This window comes from Bombina bombina, chromosome 5 (genome assembly GCF_027579735.1).
Source record: "Bombina bombina isolate aBomBom1 chromosome 5, aBomBom1.pri, whole genome shotgun sequence".
In the NCBI taxonomy this organism is placed as follows: domain Eukaryota; kingdom Metazoa; phylum Chordata; class Amphibia; order Anura; family Bombinatoridae; genus Bombina; species Bombina bombina.
In genome coordinates, this window is record NC_069503.1 from 32,997,699 (window position 1) to 33,021,878 (window position 24,180).

The following is a 24,180-nucleotide window of genomic DNA, read 5'->3' on the forward strand; positions in this document are numbered from 1 at the left end:
GTTAGGTCTAAATGGTTAAGTTTTTGATGTGTCAAATATTATACGGTCAATGTGTATTGTATTATTGAATTCTTGTTCATAATTTTTCCTCCAATAAAAAATAATAATAATAAAAAAAACAAAACAAATTGGAACATTTCAACTGATGAATTTGTATTCAAAGTTTCTACTGATGAAAAGCTAGATGTGGTGTTTTATCAATTATTAACAGTCTTTATGACCCACTGGGGTTTGTAGCTCCAGTGACTATACAAGGAAAGTCTCTGCTTAGACAGCTTCATCAGAGTCAAAGTCCTGGGATACTTTACTACCTATAGAGAAACATCAGATGTTGGAAAAGTGGAAGGATTCTTTGAAGGCTCTTGAAAAGGTCTGTATTCCATGTTGTTATGCTTCTACATCTCTATCAACAGCTACAGAAAGAGATGTGGCCTACCTAAAAGTTACCGACTGTTAGGGGTTAATGTGAACCTGACTAGCGCCATCTTGTCTTTTGCATCCATCTTGTAATGATTAAACTTTATTATAATGGGTTATTCTGTAGTGAGAAATATATGCTTGTTATTTTATTCTGCTAAGATAGCTAACCTTGTAGATGTCCCTGGCACTAGGCCCAGGAGGGTATAATCTCAATAAGATGGTCAAACGACCTTGTTGTTCTCGCAGATGCATTGCTTATTATGACTATAGATATTGTGTAGAGCTAGTGAATTTCCAGAATAACACTGTGTATAACTGTGTAAAATGACGCGGCCATAACGTGTCATCAAGTTAACCCTGTACACTGTAATTTGTGCCTATAAGACATGTTGTGTGTCTTTCAATAAAGGAGAATAGTTTTGGATCATTGCTGCGTGGTCTGAGTCTGTTCTAAGGATATCCTTATCAGATAATCTACATCTGCTTCAGGTGGTACAATGGGCCCGCGGCTTCGGCCTGACCTGACACTCCCCCCATGAAACCAACACCTTACATCGACATTAAAGGAAAACCACATGAAGGATTTATCAGCAACCGATTAGAACGCATCAGGAGATCTACAAAACCAGAGGAATGGTATTACGTACCTACTGACCAAAATACTGCAGATCTTGCAACCAGGTCATTAACTTCAGCACAATGCATTTAATTAACATGACTGACAGGACCAGCATTCTTGTTAAACTCTATACAGCTACAGCATCAAGCAGTACTACATTTGAGTTTGTGGGACCTGATAATGAGAACCACCTTCAAGCTACTACACTTCTTACAAGTGCACCTGGTCTTGGATTACAGAAGTTGTACTTCTTCTATTTCACATGGACTGTGATTATACTCATAGAAACTGGTTGACAATTTGTAAGGATTACAATAGAGAGATGACTACAGGGGGACAGTGCTAGCCCTGCTACTAATCAAGAATACTCATGTGAAAATAACATGGACTTATGTTTGCAATTGCATTTTGTATGTTTTTCTCTCTTTCTTTGTCTTGCAGGTCTCATGGATAAAGAGGCTTCAATCAACATTTTTATGTTTATTGTTTATTGGTTGAGTTATATAGTGGTATCTACAGATACCAGATGGGGAGTGTTCTGTCCCTATTTTCATATGTACATCTTTAAGTGCTATTTTAGTTATTGTGCTCCCTCTAGTGTTATGTTTTATTATTGTATTCAATTTAATGTATATTCTTTGATCTACCTCGGTCCTCTGACCTTTTTGAGGTCACTTCCTGCCTCCATTTTAGTTTCACTTTGTGTGTGTAAAGTTTGCTAGAACTTTCTGCTAATAGCTTTGTAGAGGCAAATTCTTTTTACCTGGCAATTATCACTTCTGGAATTCCAGAATTCTTTCTTTGCATCAATAAAGCTTGAAGGATTTACAAATCACTGCTGTGGAATTTGTCTGAGTTAAGCTACTGCTGGATTCTACTAACTGTAAGTAGATTGCGTGTCTAAACTTTCTATCAGAAGGCAGTCATCTTGCAAACAGTAGATGAAAACAGAATAAAAATACTTACCTGTGCGTACTGACATAGTACCTGATACACCTACCAGTGTTTACTGAGCTAGCACTCCATATAGTTCCTACCGGTGTGTACTCCCTAGCACCAGACATACATACCCACCTGTATGTAGTTGTGTTTACATCACTGGCCTATATCATCACACCTACTCATTGTACCTACACCCTATTTGTACAGCTATATCCCACTCATTTATATGCCTACCTCAATTCCTTAAACAAACCAATGGTCATATGTATTCACATTGTTCCCTTGAACAGCAATTTATTAAAAAACACTTCCTCTAGGAAACCTATCACATATCTGGTGGGGGTGTCCCTTAATAACATCATACTGGACTGATATACGACTAGAAATTGGGAAGGTAATAACAATCCAACTAGAATGTAGCCCGTTTGTATTATTATTAAATAAGGTTCCTAAAATAAAATGTAAATTGAGAGCCACATTGCTCTATATTATGTTAAATTGCACTAGGCAGTTGATACCTAGACTATGGAAAAGTACGAGGGTACCCACGATACAAGAATGGAGAGAGCAGGTGTCCAGGTGGTTATCTCTGGAAAAATATCATTACCAGCACACTAACCGAATTGACGATTATCACTCTATATTATTTTTATGGGAAGAGTATCTGGGGACAACTCAAAATGTCTAGAACATTATAATTGTCTCAGACATGGATATAGAAATGGGGGGGAGAAAAACGAAATAATTAGGAGAAAGTAGCGCAGCAGCAAACTTCTTTACTTAAATTAATAAAATGTTCTTTTCTTTTTTGCTTTTATCTTGATTTGACTTAACAAGGGATCATTGAAGATCAGTTCAATTGTTAGCAATTTAGATTGTTCTGTAACACTGTTGATTGTCTTTTAAATATTGTTGCACTGAATCCCTGCTTTAATTTTGTTAATGTATATGTTAAAAAATCAATAAAAAACCTTAAAATAAAAAATAAAAATAAAAAAAAATACACTTCCTCTAAAACAAAGCTAGCATTATAAAAACAGATATTTTATATCAAGTAGCAACCAAGACTGCCTGCTATCTATAATTACTGCCAATACTTTTATAAGAAGAGATCACGTTTTATATTCTTAATGTTTGTCACTTAAACAAGTATTATACTTGCCATGTTTGGTATACATTTAAAAAAGAAATGCTGAGCCGGGGGGTGGGGGTAGGCCTCTTTGCCCTAAAATGCCCGGGCCTTTTTTTGGACCCAGTCCGGCCCTGATTACAATCTCATGGTGTTTACTGTCCCTTTAGTCAGATCTAGCTTTGTGCTATCTTGGTGTGAATCCTTGTGTAATGAAGATAATATTGTGACAAATCTAACAAGATATTGATTATCTAGAATACATTTTTTATTAATTATCTGTTATTAATTAAAGAGATATAAAGGTGCAATAATGTTTAATATGTTAGATCAGTTTATTATTGTACAACTTATTGTATATAAGTATGTATTTAAAGGGACAGTCTACACCTTGGTCATCTTAAAGTCTTACCTTAGATTAAGCTGCAAATAGCCTCCAGCACATTTTCTATACCATGTAGCAGGAACAGTAAAAAAGTTATTTTAAAATGAATATTGTCTTTGGTCATTTTTAAATGGCTGCCAAGCTCAGCCCACTGATGACACCATGATCTGGGCTGCATATGGCATCCAATCACAAAAGACTCACTAGTTGGATTGAACAGACTGTCATTGCTATTCAGCAGAGTGCCTAGAAGCAGCCCAGATCATGATTTCATCAGTGGGCTGAGCTTGGCAGCCATTTCAAAGTGGTCAGAGACAATATTCATTTTAAAATAACTTTTTTACTGTTCCTGCTGCATGATATAGAAAAGGTGCAGGAGGCTATTTGCAGCTTAATCTGTCCCTTTAACTCATGCAAAGTCAGCTATAGAGCAGCAATTTACTGGGAGCAAGCTGAGCATATCTGGTGAGCCAATGACAAGCAGCACATGTGTGTAGCCACCAGTCAGCTCTCAGTAGTACATAAGTTTGTTAACAGAAGTGAAATTAAAAGTATCATAAAATTACACATTCTATCTGAATCATGAAAGTGTAATTTCCTATCTCTTTAAGTATGATTTAAGTTACATAAAATGTCTGTGTATAAAGTCTTGCTGGTGATTAATAATCTGGGTTGGTAAAGCTCGGGGGATAATTTGATATTGTTTTATGTACTGTTAAAGGGACAGTAAAGTCAATAATAAACTTAAATGGATTGGAAAGAACATGACATTTCAAACAACTTTCCAATTTTCTTATATTATCCATTGTGCTTAGTACTCTTAGTATCCTTTGTTAAAGAGTAATCCTAGGTGAACTCAGGAGCGTGCACGTATCTTCAGACAGCAAAGTTTGCAAAAACATTTATAGCATTGTTATACATAGTTACAAACACTGCTGCAGAGTACTAAATACACGTGCACGCCCCTAAGCTCATATAATATCAGCCTCCTAGGTTTACTCTATAACAAAGGATACCAAAAGAACAAAGCAAATTAGATAATAGAAGTAAATTGGAAAGTTGGGTAAAATTGCTGCTCTGAGTTATCAGCATTTAACTTTCACTGTGAGATTTGGTTTCTGTATTTAATGATGTTTTCCTTTTTATTCTGTGATATTTAGTTTTTAATTAGACAAAAAACACAAAATACTGGTCTGGATTACAATCACTTTTTATTTGCATGAAAAAAACATTGTATATCATTATATAGTAAACAGCAGCATTACATGATATATGCACACATGGTATAAATATACCTAACACTTGTGCTCTTGATACAAAGGGATTTATCAGAAATATAATGTTCCCTTTATATATACAGTATGTGCTATTATCAGTTCTTGTGGCTTCTAACTAACATGAAAACATCTAACAGACATAATATCAAGTTACACAACATGACACACATATTACATACCCAGTATACATGTAGGTTATAGTAGCCATTTAAATTAAACTGATTATGATCACATGACACACATATTACATACCCAGTATACATGTAGGTTATAGTAGCCATTTAAATTAAACTGATTATGATCACATGACACACATATTACATACCCAGTATACATGTAGGTTATAGTAGCCATTTAAATTAAACTGATTATGATCACATGACACACATATTACATACCCAGTATACATGTAGGTTATAGTAGCCATTTAAATTAAACTGATTATGATCACATGACACGCATATTACATACACAGTATACATGTAGGTTATAGTAGCAATTTAAATTAAACTGATTATGATCACATGACATACATATTACATACCCAGTATACATGTAGGTTATAGTAGCTATTTAAATTAAACTGATTATGATCACATGACACACATATTACATACCCAGTATACATGTAGGTTATAGTAGCCGTTTAAATTAAACTGATTATGATCACATGACACACATATTACATACCCAGTATACATGTAGGTTATAGTAGCCATTTAAATTAAACTGATTATGATCACATGACACACATATTACATACCCAGTATACATGTAGGTTATAGTAGCCATTTAAATTAAACTGATTATGATCACATGACACACATATTACATACCCAGTATACATGTAGGTTATAGTAGCCATTTAAATTAAACTGATTATGATCACATGACACACATATTACATACCCAGTATACATGTAGGCTATAGTAGCCATTTAAATTAAACTGATTATGCTCACATGACACACATATTACATACCCAGTATACATGTAGGTTATAGTAGCCATTTAAATGAAACTGATTATGATCACGTATGTACCGGTTACTGATATTGTGTCTCATTAAATAAAATCAGTTTCCCCTCAGTAATTCCTCTGATATATAACATGTACAATGCTAAGCATCTATTGCTATAAGAAAAGGTTTATCCACATGATGTGCACATTAAATATATCTCCCAGATGTCAATCATTTGAGACTGATGTTCTTGTTTATATAATTCTCTAACACTCTATTCATATAAAAACTCTTTATTCTGTAAATATAATTATTTCCTCCCCTATGTAAATCAAACGTACAACTCCTAACACTGGCATATTAATAAACAACACTGGGGGTGATTTGGTGGTGAATGGTTGAGTAAACTGGTCAGTATGAGGACAGATCTGTATATTCCTGTGTGGTGTTTGGATTCTATCACATTGATATGAGAGAAACTGAGGTGCACATATATAGAGGAACAAAGGACAGCAGGAGAGCACTTCCAATCTGAGGCTTTTATAACAGGGATTTAGAAAGTATTATTTACAATAACATCTATTTTAATGCTTTATTTAGAGAGTTTGTCCTCTTTAGGATAATTGTATAAAGGTTTGTACACTGTGTATATAAAATGTATTTGTGTGTAAATCTTTGGGTTTTGTGATACTTCATTTCAATAAAAACCTTTTTTCCACTTTCCAAACATGTTAAAGGTTTCTTCCATTGTGAATCTTTTCATGAGTTTTCAGACATTTCATTCGTGTAGAACTTTTTCCACACTCTGTACATGTGAACGGCTTTTCTCCCGTGTGAATCCTTTCATGAGTTTTCAGACTATCTATTCGTGTAAAACTTTTTCCACACTCTGTACATGTGAACAGCTTTTCTCCTGTGTGAATCCTTTCATGATTTTTCAGCTCACTCTTTACTGTAAAAGATTTTCCACACTCTGTACATGTGAACGGCTTTTCTCCTGTGTGAATCCTTTCATGATTTTTCAGCTCACTCTTTACTGTAAAATATTTTCCACACTCTGTACATGTGAAAGGCTTTTCTCCTGTGTGAATCCTTTCATGATTCTTCAGATCACTCTTTACTGTAAAAGATTTCCCACACTCTGTACATGTGAAAGGCTTTTTTCCTGTGTGAATCTTTTCATGAGTTTTCAGATTACTCTTTTGTGTAAAACTTTTTCCACACTCTGTACATGTGAACGGCTTTTCTCCTGTGTGAATTCTTTCATGACTTTTCAGATACCTCTTATGTGTAAAATCTTTTCCACACTCTGTACATGTGAACGGCTTTTCTCCTGTGTGAATTCTTTCATGACTTTTCAGATACCTCTTATCTGTAAAATCTTTTCCACACTCTGTACATGTGAACGGCTTTTCTCCTGTGTGAATTCTTTCATGACTTTTCAGATACCTCTTCACTAGCACCGAGAGCAGCACAATGTGTATTAACCCTTCACAAGCACAGAGAGTAGCACCGTGTGTATTAACTCTTCACTAGCACCGGGAGCTGCACAGTGTGTATTAACCCTTCACTAGCACAGAGAGCAGCACAGTGTGTATTAACCTTTCACTAGCACAGAGAGCAGCACTGTGTGTATTAACCCTTCACTAGCACATTGAGCTGCATAGTGTGTATTAACCCTTCACTAGCATAGAGAGCAGCACTGTGTGTATTAACCCTTCACTAGCACATTGAGCTGCATAGTGTGCATTAACCCTTCACTAGCACAGGGAGCAGCACATTGTGTATTAACCCTTCACTAGCACAGTGTGTATTAACCCTTCACTAGCACAGAGAGCAGCACAGTGTGTATTAACCCTTTACTAGCACAGAGAGCAGCACAGTGTGTATTAACCCTTCACTAGCACAGAGAGCAGCACAGTGTGTATTAACCCCTTCAGAGACACACAGGTTCAATAAACCCCTTTACTAAGACAAAGATCTACACAGTCTGTATAAACCCTTTACTAGTACAGAGAGTTGCACAGCTTGTAATAACTTTTCACTAACACAAAGAGTTAAACATAACTTTCCCATTGCCTGGCACAAGCAGCTGAATAACATGCATTAAAATAACAACATTTATAACAATTATAAAACTATTTAAGATGACCAGAAAGTGACTAAAACGTTTTATCACACAATACACACAGCCTGACTCACTCACCCAGCAGCAGCTGCACAGGAAGTAAATGGGAGGGGAACAACAGAACACTGGAGCTCCACTCTAGACAGGAAACATGTGACCTCCACTCAAAGTTTTTTTGTTTGATTTTTTTTTTTTTTAAATCAACTTTAATGTAACAAACAACCAATAGACAATAATTCTGAACACAAAACATTTTGCAGCTTTCTTGTTCTTAACCCCTTTAACGACACGAGTCATACAGGGTACGTTGCACACAACCTGGTCTTTAAAGACCAGCGACGTACCCTGTACGACTTTGGGGATTAAAGCGGCTGGAAGCGATCCTGATCGCTTCTAGCCGCTTTACAGTTATTGCAGTGATGCCTCGATATTGAGCCATCCTGCAATAACATTTCTCCCCCATCCGATGCAGAGAGAGCCACTCTGTGGCCCTCTCTGCACCGGCATCGATGGCCGCAATCGTTGGTGGGTGGGAGCCGACGTGGGAGGCGGGTGGGGGGCCATCGATGGAAGATTGAAGAGAGAGGGGGCGGGGTTGTTGGGAGTGCGCACAGGCATGCACGGGGAGCGGCGGGCGGGCGTGTGCACGGGGAGGGAGCGGGTGGGAACCGCTATACTACAGAAAAAAGTTGATTGATAAGTGGGAGACAGGGGGGAGGGGACAGCAGACAATGTTAATTGTAAGGGATCTGGGAGGGGTGGTGGTTTGTCTATGGGGGGGTCAAGCTACACTACAGAAAAAAATAAATAAATAAATAAAAAAAAGGCATTTTTTTCTAACTGGGTACTGGCAGACAGCTGCCAGTACCCAACATGGCTCCCAGTAAGGTAGAGGGGGAGGGTTAGAGAGCTGTTTGGGGGAATCAGGTAGGTTGGGGGCTAAGGGGGGATCCTACACAGCAGCATATGTAAATATGCTATACAATTTTTTTTTTTTAAATATACCTTTTATTTTAGTACTGCCAGACTTTCTGCCAGTACTTAAGATGGCGGGGACAATTGTGGGATGGGGGAGGGAAGAGAGCTGTTTGGGAGGGATCCTGGGGTCTGATGTGTCAGGTGGGAGGCTGATCTCTATGCTAAAGCTAAAATTAACCTTGCAAGCTCCCTACAAGCTACCTAATTAACCCCTGCACTGCTGGGCATAATACACGTGTGGTGCGCAGCGGCATTTAGCGGCCTTATAATTACCAAAAAGCAACGCCAAAGCCATATATGTCTGCTATTTCTGAACAAATGGGATCACAGAGAAGCATTTACAATCATTTATGCCATACTTGCCAAAGCTGTTTGTAAATAATTTCAGTGAGAAACCTAAAATTGTGAAATATTTTACGTTATTTTTTTATTTGATCGCATTTAGCGGTGAAATGGTAGCATGAAATATACCAAAATGGGCCTAGATCAATACTTGGGGTTGTCTACTATACTACACTAAACCTAAAATTAACCCTAGACACTCCCTACATGCTCCCTAATTAACCCCTTCACTGATGGGCATAATACACCTGTAGTGCGCAGTGGCATTTAGCGGCCTTCTAATTACCAAAAAGCAACGCCAAAGCCATATAAGTCTGCTATTTCTGAACAAAGGGGATCCGAGAGAAGCATCTACAACCATTTATGCCATAATTGCACAAGTTGTTTGTAAATAATTTCTGTGAGAAACCTAAAGTTTGTGAAAAGATTTGTGAAAAAGTGAACATTTTTTTTTATTTGATCGCATTTGGCGGTGAAATGGTGGCATGAAATATACCAAAATGGGCCTAGATCAATACTTTGGGATGTCTTCTAAAAAGAAATATATACATGTCAAGGGATATTCAGGTATTCCTGACAGATATCAGGGTTCCAATGTAACTAGCGCTCATTTTGAAAAAAAAGTGGTTTTGAAATAGCAAAGTGCTACTTGTATTTATTGCCCTATAACTTGCAAAAAAAGCAAAGAACATGTAAACATTGGGTATTTCTAAACTCAGGACAAAATTTAGAAACTATTTAGCATGATTGTTGTTTGGTGGTTGTAGATGTGTAAAAGATTTTGGGGGTCAAAGTTAGAAAAAGTGTGTTTTTTCCATTTTTTCCTCATATTTTATAATATTTTTAATAGTAAATTATAAGATATGATGAAAATAATGATATCTTTAGAAAGTCCATTTAGTGGCAAGAAAAATGGTATATAATATGTGGGGGTACAGTAAATGAGTAAGAGGAAAATTACAGCTAAACACAAACACTGCAGAAATGTAAAAATAGCCCTGGTCCTTAAGGGAAAGAAAGTGAAAAATGGCCTTGGTCCTTAAGGGGTTAATGTTCACTCACAGTGGTTTATGCTGATTGTCATTAATAAGGTAATCACTGTGACTGTCATTTATAAGGTAACCACTGTGACTGTCATTTATAAGGTAATCACTGTGATTGTCATTTATAAGGTAACTACTGTGACTGTCATTTATAAGGTAACTACTGTGACTGTCACTTATAAGGTAACTACTGTGACTGTCATTTATAAGGTAACCACTGGGATTGTCATTTATAAGGTAATCACTGTGACTGTCATTTATAAGGTAACCACTGTGACTGTCACTTATAAGGTAATCACAGTGATTGTCATTTATAAGGTAACTACTGTGATTGTCATTTATAAGGTAACTACTGTGAATGTCATTTATAAGGTAACCACTGTGACTGTCATTATAAGGTAACTACTGTGAGTAGAAAAGAAGTGATCCGATTCCAGGTAGTTAAAAGTAAAATCCAACTTTATTGAAACTCATTCGTTAAAACCAGGGGGGGAAGCACCATAGCAAGCTGTAACTTGTAGCAGGCAAAGCACTTGGCTTACGCGTTTCGGCTTAGTGAGCCGTAATCATAGCCTAATGTGCTATGTCTGATACTACTATTTAAAGGCAAAAGATCATTATGCTAATGGACATTAATTAAAACATAAATTAAACAATTGGATGACTGCTACAAGTAATTTAACTCTGTACTGGCCTCAGAAATGTTAATCTAATATTGTTAAGTGGGGGATTCAATGTTAAGAATATTGTTAAAAACACAAATATAAATACACAATCTCATATGCAATATCATGGACTGTTCACATATCATCAATACATATAAATTCCGTGTTGAAGTCAATTGATATTGGTCTCTTTTCCTTACCCAGTGGATACTTAATAATTAAAGGTATTACTGTACTCATTAGTTAACTATTGTCAGGACTTCCGGCAAATTTCAAAATATGAACAAATTAATTATAAGCAATATGTAAACAGTTGCAAATTGGATTGACAGAAGTACAAGCAAATATTGGGTTTTTATTATACTTATGTGCTTAATACATATGACGGTGATATTAAAACCCTTCCTAGCTATATTATACTTATATATTATGTATAGACTGTTACTCTCTGTGAGCTAATAAAACAGTTCTTTATAATCACACCTAGTATTTACTACTAATGTATTAAATACAAGCACTATTTTATCATATGTTATCTCCCATTTCTCCTTTTTCACCTACAAATTTGTGTCAAGGGGCTTACTTCAATTCTAATATGTGGCGTATTCTGACCATATTGGATGTTGTGTGAGGGGCTTGTGATATAATTAAATTGTCTATGATAGACTTTGGGGGTCTTTTAGGGCTACAAATCTCAGTTATCCTTAGCTCTATTGTTAGAATAAACTGAATGTTTACTCCCAAAAGTTAATCATGTCATACTTAGAGTTTAATCCCTTTGGTATTCTTGTTTCTAGCTGGAAAATCCAATAGATTTCACGTTTAGCCAGAAGTTGATCTAAATCTCCACCTCTTGTTGGTAAAGACACTTTTTCAATGATACACCACTGGAACGTGGTCAATTTGCCACCATGCCTGGTTGAAAAGTGCTGTACCAAGGGAGTTGTTGATTTACCCACATTGATTGTGGAAAGATGTTCTCTTATCCTACTGCTCATATCTCTTGAAGTCAACCCTACATATTGTAGGTGACATTGATTACATGAGATGAGATAGATAACATAGCAGGACTTGCAGTTGACTCAGGACTGTATTTTGTGCTCTTTCCCATTGGCATATGATGTAAAAGTCTGTGTGACTTGTACATATTCACACGGCTTGCAACGACTGCTGCCGCATTTATACATGCCCAAGTGTGTCAACCATGAATTGGTGGCTGTGGTGGCTTTGCGTAATGGTGTAGGTGCCAAAATATTACCTAACGTGGTACTCTTTTTATATGAACACCTTATTCCTTTTTCTGCCACTGTCACCAAATTGTCATCTGCCCTAAGGATTGAAAAATGTTTCTTCACTATGTTACAAATGGACCTATATTGAGCACTGTACTGTGTAACAAAGTACACCCCTTCAAATTGTTCTTTATTAGATATTTGTTTTTTATTTAAAAGAGTCTCTCGAGGAATAGAACTGACTACTTTCCTAGCCTTATTTATGTCTCTTTTAGGATATTTTCGCTCTCTGAATCTTTCTGTGAGATTCTCTGCCTCAAGTTCGAAATCCCTGTCATTTGAACAGTTTCTCCTGATGAGCGAGAACTGTCCTTTTGCTATTGCATACCTAATTTGCTTTGGGTGATTGCTCTTTCCATGTAACAAATTATTACCGGAAATCGGTTTGCGATAGACACCTGTCTCAATGTGTTCTCCAATGATACCTTTCAAGGTTAGATCTAAAAAGTTAATCTTTATCAAATCTGCTTCAAATGTGAAGCTTAAACCTATATCATTATCATTTAGATATCTGACAAACTCAGGTATTAAGCTATAGTCTCCACTCCATATAAACAGCAGATCATCTATGAATCTTCGATACATTTTTATGTTATCCCTGAAAGGGTTGCTATCTCCAAAGATGCGGCACCACTCCCATTTGCCCAGATATAAATTGGCATAAGATGGTGCAAACTTCGCACCCATTGCTGTGCCGCATCTCTGGAGATAGCATACCCCCTCAAATTTGAAATAATTGTGTGATAACAAGAAGGTTACAGTTCTTAATATGTACTTTTGAAACTCACTTGAATAGTCTGTACACATATCCAAAAAGAAAGCCACTGTTTGTATTCCTTTATCATGGGGGATGGACGAATAAAGCACTACGGCATCCACCATGAGCCATGCGCTCGATTCATCCCACGTCATATCTTGTAGTACATTGATTACATGTGTAGTATCTCTCAGATACGCCGGTAAAGATAACACCAAAGGCTGAAGAATGGAGTCTGCCCATTGTGAGAGGTGCTCCAAAAGGGAGCCAATCCCACTCACAATGGGCCTTCCCTTAACTTGACTGAGGGATTTATGCACCTTTGGAAGGTGGTGGAACCAGGGCATCATTGGATGTTCAACATTTAGATATTCACAGGTCTCTTTATCCATGAAGCCCTGGTCCACACCATCGTCCAAAAGCTGACTGAGTTCTCTACCAAATTCCTTGGTAGGATCTTTTCTGAGGATAATGTAATCATTGGGATTCTGTAGCTGGCGTAATGCTTCAGCTACATAGTCATGCCTATCCATGACCACAACCGATCCACCTTTATCGGCTGTGCGTATTACCAAATTGGGATTACATTGTAATGCTGTCAATGCCTTCTTTTCTTTATTAGTCAAATTAGATGTAGGTTTACCCATCTCTTGTGCCAACTTTACTAGATCTTTTTCTACTCTTTGGTGAAATGTTTCTAATACAGAACCTCTATTGTGTACGGGATAAAATTTCGACCTATTCTTATTCGTAGTACCAACATTGATATCTTGCCCTAGTGGAACAGATTCAAACTCTAAGTTCTGTAAGGATACCATGTCACATGCTTCATGAAAATCTTGTACCATATTAACCTCAGTAATGGCCTGTAAAGTACTGGAATCAAAATGCTGGTTCTCACTGCCATAGTGTTTCCTTAATGTTAAATTACGGACTAATCGATTCACATCCAATAATGTATTAAACACATTGAAATTACAAGTTGGTGAGAAACCCAAGCCATAACTTAATACATTGATTTGTTCTGAAGTTAATTCAATGGTAGATAAATTAATCACATTGTGCTTCATTTGTATCTCGTTTGAGGCTTCTGGCCCCTCAACTGGTACCTCACTGATGTTGTGTCTTCCTGTTTTATAATGGTGTTGTCTACTGGTCCCTGGGCTTGTGGAAAAACCTTCTCTAGTTCTGAGACCTGAACTGGGGAAATTGTATCTTTGGGCCTGACTGTCTGTTCCACTGTGGGCTGTATATGCGTGTTCTTAAGAATTCCTACAATTTGTGGACCTGAAGAGGACTTGGTCACAGACGAGCAGGCTGCTCCTTCCTCTGAGGAGTAATCAGTTTCACTGCCTGAGAATGAAACATTTTTACTGTTGTGATTATTTCTTCTGCCCCCTCTGCGTCTGTGACCTCTTCCTCTTTGATTTTTTCTATATTCACCTCTTTTCTTTCTATTGCAAATGTAAACAGAATTAGTTTGATAATCTGTTCTATCCCTAAGAAACTTGGTGTGTTTATTATCCATTATCACACTTTTACTTTTGGCTACCAAACCTCTCAATATGCCATCAAATTTCTCAAACTGAGATTCAGCTATACGTTTGTCCATTTCAAGTTGTAAGTCCTTAATTTCCAATTTAACCTCATTTAGTTGTACCAACTTATAGTCCCTGATCATAATCATTAATCTGGAGGAACAGTCCGACAGGATCTCATTCCAGCCTTTAACAAACTCAGTATTGCTGGGATCCACATCAAATGTAGGGAATTTGTACACACGAAGACCTCTGGGAATCATTCCCTCCTCCATATATCTGTTAAAGGTCCAAATGTCCCATTGTAATTTTATTTCCCTTATAAGCAGTGTTTCCATGGATTCAAATAGAGTACTCAGTGACCCTTTACTAGATGAAAAGATTTGTTCATACTCTGATACATTATTGCCCCGTTCTGTGGCAGGCAACAGAGAAAAATATTTTTTGTTAGTATTTGCATAGTCTCTAGGTGCTTCCCCTGATGCTGCCATCTCCATTTCAAAACACTTATAGTGAGCAGCACAATTAAAAATTCAAAACTTATTTGCCAGCAGGGAGGAAAATTTACTATATCGATAGATAGATATGCACCATACACACGTGGTCGGATATTCTCAGCTAAAAATATCCTATTCAAAACATGTAAAGAGAGGGGTATGTGTGTATGTAAGCATATATCCCTCCCAATATTAAATGTACTGTCCGGCAGTCCTTATAGGTTACAAAGCAATTGTGGGTTGCGGTAATGGCGGAAATGGCTTGTCAATTACTCACGGTTCTTCAAGTGGTGCGAGGACCTTCCGCTACTCCTGCGGTGCGAAGAGAGCCGTGCTCTCTACCTCTCTCACCTTGTAATCCCGTTACTTCATGGGCAAGCTGCCAAGAAAACCGCATCCAACCCTTCGGCGTTTCCCGTAACTGTCCACTCTGCGCTGTGCGGTGACGTCACCTTCCGGGGACTGAAGCCTGTAGCGTGTTGTCGTCAGTGCTGGCAAATAGCGTTCTGTCCTGGAACAAACTTCGGATCTGTTGAGGCTGATACAGATGCAATAGAAAAGAAGTGATCCGATTCCAGGTAGTTAAAAGTAAAATCCAACTTTATTGAAACTCATTCGTTAAAACCAGGGGGGGAAGCACCATAGCAAGCTGTAACTTGTAACAGGCAAAGCACTTGTCTTACGCGTTTCAGCTTAGTGAGCCATAATCATAGCCTAATGTGCTATGTCTGATACTACTATTTAAAGGCAAAAGATCATTATGCTAATGGACATTAATTAAAACATAAATTAAACAATTGGATGACTGCTACAAGTAATTTAACTCTGTACTGGCCCCAGAAATGTTAATCTAATATTGTTAAGTGGAAGATTCAATGCTAAGAATATTGTTAAAAACACAAATATAAATACACAATCTCATATGCAATATCATGGACTGTTCACATATCATCAATACATATAAATTCCGTGTTGAAGTCAATTGAAGTCAATATTAGATTAACATTTCTGAGGCCAGTACAGAGTTAAATTACTTGTAGCAGTCATCCAATTGTTTAATTTATGTTTTAATTAATGCCCATTAGCATAATGATCTTTTGCCTTTAAATAGTAGTATCAGACATAGCACATTAGGCTATGATTACGGCTCACTAAGCCAAAACGCGTAAGCCAAGTGCTTTGCCTGCTACAAGTTACAGCTTGCTATGGTGCTTCCCCCCCTGGTTTTAACGAATGAGTTTCAATAAAGTTGGATTTTACTTTTAACTACCTGGAATCGGATCACTTCTTTTCTATTGCATCTGCATCAACCTCAACAGATCCGAAGTTCCAGGACAGAACGCTATTTGCCAGCACTGACGGCAACACGCTACAGGCTTCAGTCCCCGGAAGGTGACGTCACCGCACAGCGCGGAGTGGACAGTTACGGGAAACGCAGAAGGGTTGGATGCGGTTTTCTTGGCAGCTTGCCCATGAAGTAACGGGATTACAAGGTGAGAGAGGTAGAGAGCACGGCTCTCTTCGCACCGCAGGAGTAGCGGAAGGTCCTCGCACCACTTGAAGAACCGTGAGTAATTGACAAGCCATTTCCTCCATTACCGCAACCCACAATTGCTTTGTAACCTATAAGGACTGCCAGACAGTACATTTAATATTGGGAGGGATATATGCTTACATACACACATACCCCTCTCTTTACAACTACTGTGAGTGTCATTTATAAGGTAACCACTGTGACTGTTATTTATATGGTAATCACTGTGACTGTCACTTATAAGGTAACTACTGTGAGTGTCATTTATAAGGTAACCACTGTGACTGTCATTTATAAAGTAACCACTGTGACTGTCATTTATAAGGTAACCACTGTGACTGTCATTTATAAAGTAACCACTGTGACTGTGATTTATAAAGAAACCACTGTGACTGTCATTTATAAGGTAACCACTGTGACTGTCACTTATAAGGTAACCACTGTGACTGTCATTTATAAGGTAACAACTGTGACTGTCATTTATAAGGTAATCACTGACTGTCATTTATAAAGTAACCACTGTGACTGTCACTTATAAGGTAACCACTGTGAGTTTCATTTATAAGGTAATCACTGTGATTGTCATTTATAAGGTAACCACTGTGACTGTCATTTATAAGGTAACTACTCTGACTGTCATTTATAAAGTAACCAATGTCAGTGTCATTTATAAGGTAACTACTGTGACTGTCACTTATAAGGTAACCACTGTGACTGTCATTTATAAGGTAACTACTGTGACTGTCATTTATAAGGTAATCACTGTGACTGTCATTTATAAAGTAATCACTGTGACTGTCATTTATAAAGTAACCACTGTGACTGTCACTTATAAGGTAATAACTGTGATGGTCACTTATAAGGTAATCACTGTGACTGTCATTTATAAAGTAACCACTGACTGTCAATTATAAGGTAACCACTGTGACTGTCACTTATAAGGTAACCACTGACTGTCATTTATAAGGTAACCACTGTGACTGTCATTTATAAAGTAACCACTGTGACTGTCATTTATAAAGTAACCACTGACTGTCAATTATAAGGTAACCACTGTGACTGTCACTTATAAGGTAACCACTGACTGTCATTTATAAGGTAACCACTGTGACTGTCATTTATAAAGTAACCACTGTGACTGTCATTTATAAGGTAACCACTGTGTCATTTATAAGGTAACTACTGTGACTGTCATTTATAAGGTAACCACTGTGACTGTCATTTATAAAGTAACCACTGTGACTGTCATTTATAAGGTAACCACTGTGACTGTCATTTATAAGGTAATCACTGTGACTGTCATTTATAAAGTAACCACTGTGACTGTGATTTATAAAGAAACCACTGTGACTGTCATTTATAAGGTAACCACTGTGACTGTCACTTATAAGGTAACAACTGTGACTGTCATTTATAAGGTAATCACTGACTGTCATTTATAAAGTAACCACTGTGACTGTCACTTATAAGGTAACCACTGTGAGTTTCATTTATAAGGTAATCACTGTGATTGTCATTTATAAGGTAACCACTGTGACTGTCATTTATAAGGTAACTACTGTGACTGTCATTTATAAAGTAACCACTGTCAGTGTCATTTATAAGGTAACTACTGTGACTGTCACTTATAAGGTAACCACTGTGACTGTCATTTATAAGGTAACTACTGTGACTGTCATTTATAAGGTAATCACTGTGACTGTCACTTATAAGGTAATCACTGTGACTGTCATTTATAAAGTAACCACTGACTGTCAATTATAAGGTAACCACTGTGACTGTCACTTATAAGGTAACCACTGACTGTCATTTATAAGGTAACCACTGTGACTGTCATTTATAAAGTAACCACTGTGACTGTCATTTATAAGGTAACCACTGTGACTGTCATTTATAAAGTAACCACTGTGACTGTCATTTATAAGGTAACTACTGTGATTGTCATTTATAAAGTAACCACTGTGAGTGTCATTTATAAAGTAACCACTGTGACTGTCATTTATAAGGTAACCACTGTGACAGTCATTTATAGGGTAACCACTGTGACTGTCACTTATAAGGTAACTACTGTGACTGTCATTTATAAAGTAACCACTGTGACTTTCATTTATAAGGTAACCACTGTGAGTGTCATTTATAAGGTAACCACTGTGCGTGTCATTTATAAGGTAATCACTGTGACAGTCATTTATAGGGTAACCACTGTGACTGTCACTTATAAGGTAACTACTGTGACTGTCATTTATAAAGTAACCACTGTGACTTTCATTTATAAGGTAACCACTGTGAGTGTCATTTATAAGGTAACTACTGTGACTGTCACTTATAAGGTAATCACTGTGACTGTCATTTATAAGGTAACCACTGTGAGTGTCATTTATAAGGTAACTACTGTGACTGTCACTTATAAGGTAATCACTGTGACTGTCATTTATAAGGTAACCTCTGTGAGTGTCATTTATAAAGTAACCACTGTGACTGTCATTTATAGGGTAACCACTGTGACTGTCACTTATAAGGTAACTACTGTGACTGTCATTTATAAGGTAACCACTGTGACTGTCACTTATAAGGTAACCACTGTGATTGTCATTTATAAGGTAACCCCTGTGATGGTCATTTAAAAGGTAACCACTGTGATTGTCATTTATAAGGTAACCCCTGTGACTGTCATTTATAAGGTAACAGTGCTAGTGAAAGTGCTAATATATATTGTGTAGCTTTATGTATATAGTGTAGCTGTAATGCACTAGTAGAGGATATGACAGTGACAATGTGCTCAGTGCTAGTGAAAGTGCTAATATATATTGTGTAGCTTTATGTATATAGTGTAGCTGTAATGCACTAGTAGAGGATATGACAGTGACAATGTGCTCAGTGCTAGTGAAAGTGCTAATATATATTGTGTAGCTTTATGTATATAGTGTAGCTGTAATGTACTAGTAGAGGATATGACAGTGACAATGTGCTCAGTGCTAGTGAAAGTGCTAATATATATTGTGTAGCTTTATGTATATAGTGTAGCTGTAATGCACTAGTAGAGGATATGACAGTGACAATGTGCTCAGTGCTAGTGAAAGTGCTAATATATATTGTGTAGCTTTATGTATATAGTGTAGCTGTAATGCACTAGTAGAGGATATGACAGTGACAATGTGCTCAGTGCTAGTGAAAGTGCTAATATATATTGTGTAGCTTTATGTATATAGTGTAGCTGTAATGCACTAGTAGAGGATATGACAGTGACAATGGGCTCAGTGCTAGTGAAAGTGCTAATATATATTGTGCAGCTTTACAGGGAGTGCAGAATTATTAAGCAAATGAGTATTTTGACCACATCATCCTCTTTATGCATGTTGTCTTACTCCAAGCTGTATAGGCTCGAAAGCCTACTACCAATTAAGCATATTAGGTGATGTGCATCTCTGTAATGAGAAGGGGTGTGGTCTAATGACATCAACACCCTATATCAGGTGTGCATAATTATTAGGCAACTTCCTTTCCTTTGGCAAAATGGGTCAAAAGAAGGACTTGACAGGCTCAGAAAAGTCAAAAATAGTGAGATATCTTGCAGAGGGATGCAGCACTCTTAAAATTGCAAAGCTTCTGAAGCGTGATCATCGAACAATCAAGCGTTTTATTCAAAATAGTCAACAGGGTCGCAAGAAGCGTGTGGAAAAACCAAGGCGCAAAATAACTGCCCATGAACTGAGAAAAGTCAAGCGTGCAGCTGCCAAGATGCCACTTGCCACCAGTTTGGCCATATTTCAGAGCTGCAACATCACTGGAGTGCCCAAAAGCACAAGGTGTGCAATACTCAGAGACATGGCCAAGGTAAGAAAGGCTGAAAGACGACCACCACTGAACAAGACACACAAGCTGAAACGTCAAGACTGGGCCAAGAAATATCTCAAGACTGATTTTTCTAAGGTTTTATGGACTGATGAAATGAGAGTGAGTCTTGATGGGCCAGATGGATGGGCCCGTGGCTGGATTAGTAAAGGGCAGAGAGCTCCAGTCCGACTCAGACGCCAGCAAGGTGGAGGTGGAGTACTGGTTTGGGCTGGTATCATCAAAGATGAGCTTGTGGGGCCTTTTCGGGTTGAGGATGGAGTCAAGCTCAACTCCCAGTCCTACTGCCAGTTTCTGGAAGACACCTTCTTCAAGCAGTGGTACAGGAAGAAGTCTGCATCCTTCAAGAAAAACATGATTTTCATGCAGGACAATGCTCCATCACACGCGTCCAAGTACTCCACAGCGTGGCTGGCAAGAAAGGGTATAAAAGAAGAAAATCTAATGACATAGCCTCCTTGTTCACCTGATCTGAACCCCATTGAGAACCTGTGGTCCATCATCAAATGTGAGATTTACAAGGAGGGAAAACAGTACACCTCTCTGAACAGTGTCTGGGAGGCTATGGTTGCTGCTGCACGCAATGTTGATGGTGAACAGATCAAAACACTGACAGAATCCATGGATGGCAGGCTTTTGAGTGTCCTTGCAAAGAAAGGTGGCTATATTGGTCACTGATTTGTTTTTGTTTTGTTTTCAAAAGTAATCACTGTGACTGTCACTTATAAGGTAATCACTGTGACTGTCATTTATAAAGTAACCACTGACTGTCAATTATAAGGTAACCACTGTGACTGTCACTTATAAGGTAACCACTGACTGTCATTTATAAGGTAACCACTGTGACTGTCATTTATAAAGTAACCACTGTGACTGTCATTTATAAGGTAACCACTGTGACTGTCATTTATAAAGTAACCACTGTGACTGTCATTTATAAGGTAACTACTGTGATTGTCATTTATAAAGTAACCACTGTGAGTGTCATTTATAAAGTAACCACTGTGAGTGTCATTTATAAGGTAACCACTGTGACAGTCATTTATAGGGTAACCACTGTGACTGTCACTTATAAGGTAACTACTGTGACTGTCATTTATAAAGTAACCACTGTGAGTGTCATTTATAAGGTAACCACTGTGCGTGTCATTTATAAGGTAACCACTGTGAGTGTCATTTATAAGGTAACCACTGTGCGTGTCATTTATAAAGTAACTACTGTGACTGTCATTTATAAAGTAACCACTGTGAGTGTCATTTATAAGGTAACCACTGTGACTGTCATTTATAGGGTAACCACTGTGACTGTCACTTATAAGGTAACTACTGTGACTGTCATTTATAAGGTATCACTGTGACTGTCACTTATAAGGTAACTACTGTGACTGTCATTTATAAGGTAACCACTGTGACTGTCATTTATAGGGTAACCACTGTGACTGTCACTTATAAGGTAACTACTGTGACTGTCATTTATAACGTAACCACTGTGACTAGGGTTGCACATGTGACTGTCATTTATAAAGTAACCACTGACTGTCAATTATAAGGTAACCACTGTGACTGTCACTTATAAGGTAACCACTGACTGTCATTTATAAGGTAACCACTGTGACTGTCACTTATAAGGTAACCACTGACTGTCATTTATAAGGTAACCACTGTGACTGTCATTTATAAAGTAACCACTGTGACTGTCATTTATAAGGTAACCACTGTGACTGTCATTTATAAAGTAACCACTGTGACTGTCATTTATAAGGTAACTACTGTGATTGTCATTTATAAAGTAACCACTGTGAGTGTCATTTATAAAGTAACCACTGTGACTGTCATTTATAAGGTAACCACTGTGACAGTCATTTATAGGGTAACCACTGTGACTGTCACTTATAAGGTAACTACTGTGACTGTCATTTATAAAGTAACCACTGTGAGTGTCATTTATAAGGTAACCACTGTGCGTGTCATTTATAAGGTAACCACTGTGAGTGTCATTTATAAGGTAACCACTGTGCGTGTCATTTATAAAGTAACTACTGTGACTGTCATTTATAAAGTAACCACTGTGAGTGTCATTTATAAGGTAACCACTGTGACTGTCATTTATAGGGTAACCACTGTGACTGTCACTTATAAGGTAACTACTGTGACTGTCATTTATAAGGTATCACTGTGACTGTCACTTATAAGGTAACTACTGTGACTGTCATTTATAAGGTAACCACTGTGACTGTCATTTATAGGGTAACCACTGTGACTGTCACTTATAAGGTAACTACTGTGACTGTCATTTATAACGTAACCACTGTGACTAGGGTTGCCATGTTTTCCTGGACACTTATGAGTTACACTTGCTGCAGGGTGTGCAGGCAGGAACATGTATTGTGTTTCTGGACAGCACTATTCATGTTCCTCCCTGCACACCGTGCAGCATGTGTAACTTATAAGTGTTCTGTATTTTAAGGGACAGGTGGCAACCCTAACTGTGACTGTCATTTATAAGGTAACTACTGTGTCTGTCATTTATAAGGTAATCACTGTGACTGTCATTTATAAGGTAACCACTATGACTGTCATTTAAAAGGTAATCACTGTGACTGTCATTTATAAGGTAACCACTGTGACTGCCATTTATAAGGTAACCACTGTGACTGTCATTTATAAGGTAACCACTGTGACTGTCACTTATAAGGTAACCACTGTGACTGTCATTTATAAGGTAACCCCTGTGATTGTCATTTATAAGGTAACCACTGTGATTGTCATTTATAAGGTAACCCCTGTGACTGTCATGTATAAGGTAACAGTGCTAGTGAAAGTGCTAATATATATTGTGTAGCTTTATGTATATAGTGTAGCTGTAATGCACTAGTAGAGGATATGACAGTGACAATGTGCTCAGTGCTAGTGAAAGTGCTAATATATATTGTGTAGCTTTATGTATATAGTGTAGCTGTAATGCACTAGTAGAGGATATGACAGTGACAATGTGCTCAGTGCTAGTGAAAGTGCTAATATATATTGTGTAGCTTTATGTATATAGTGTAGCTGTAATGCACTAGTAGAGGATATGACAGTGACAATGGGCTCAGTGCTAGTGAAAGTGCTAATATATATTGTGTAGCTTTATGTATATAGTGTAGCTGTAATGCACTAGTAGAGGATATGACAGTGACAATGGGCTCAGTGCTAGTGAAAGTGCTAATATATATAGTGTAGCTTTATGTATATAGTGTAGCTGTAATGTAGTAGTAGAGGATATGACAGTGACAATGGGCTCAGTGCTAGTGAAAGTGCTAATATATATTGTGTAGCTTTATGTATATAGTGTAGCTGTAATGCACTAGTAGAGGATATGACAGTGACAATGGGCTCAGTGCTAGTGAAAGTGCTAATATATATTGTGTAGCTTTATGTATATAGTGTAGCTGTAATGCACTAGTAGAGGATATGACAGTGACAATGGGCTCAGTGCTAGTGAAAGTGCTAATATATATTGTGTATCTTTATGTATATAGTGTAGCTGTAATGCACTAGTAGAGGATATGACAGTGACAATGGGCTCAGTGCTAGTGAAAGTGCTAATATATATTGTGTAGCTTTATGTATATAGTGTAGCTGTAATGCACTAGTAGAGGATATGACAGTGACAATGTGCTCAGTGCTAGTGAAAGTGCTAATATATATTGTGTAGCTTTATGTATATAGTGTAGCTGTAATGCAATAGTAGAGGATATGACAGTGACAATGTGCTCAGTTCTAGTGAAAGTGCTAATATATATTGTGTAGCTTTATGTATATAGTGCAGCTGTAATGCA

The 24,180-nt window shown here is 37.5% G+C and overlaps 1 protein-coding gene across 1 annotated transcript; it reads right to left on the minus strand.

Annotated features, from left to right (window-relative positions):
* Window positions 1–267: 267 nt before the first annotated feature.
* On the minus strand, window positions 268–7,148 carry LOC128661256 (gastrula zinc finger protein XlCGF8.2DB-like; the record flags this gene model as incomplete). The annotated part of the gene is made up of 2 exons (XM_053715532.1): window positions 268–311; window positions 6,473–7,148. Coding segments are annotated over 2 exons (720 nt in total), but the record flags the coding sequence as incomplete, so codon positions are not given.
* Between the last annotated feature and the right edge of the window lie 17,032 nt (window positions 7,149–24,180).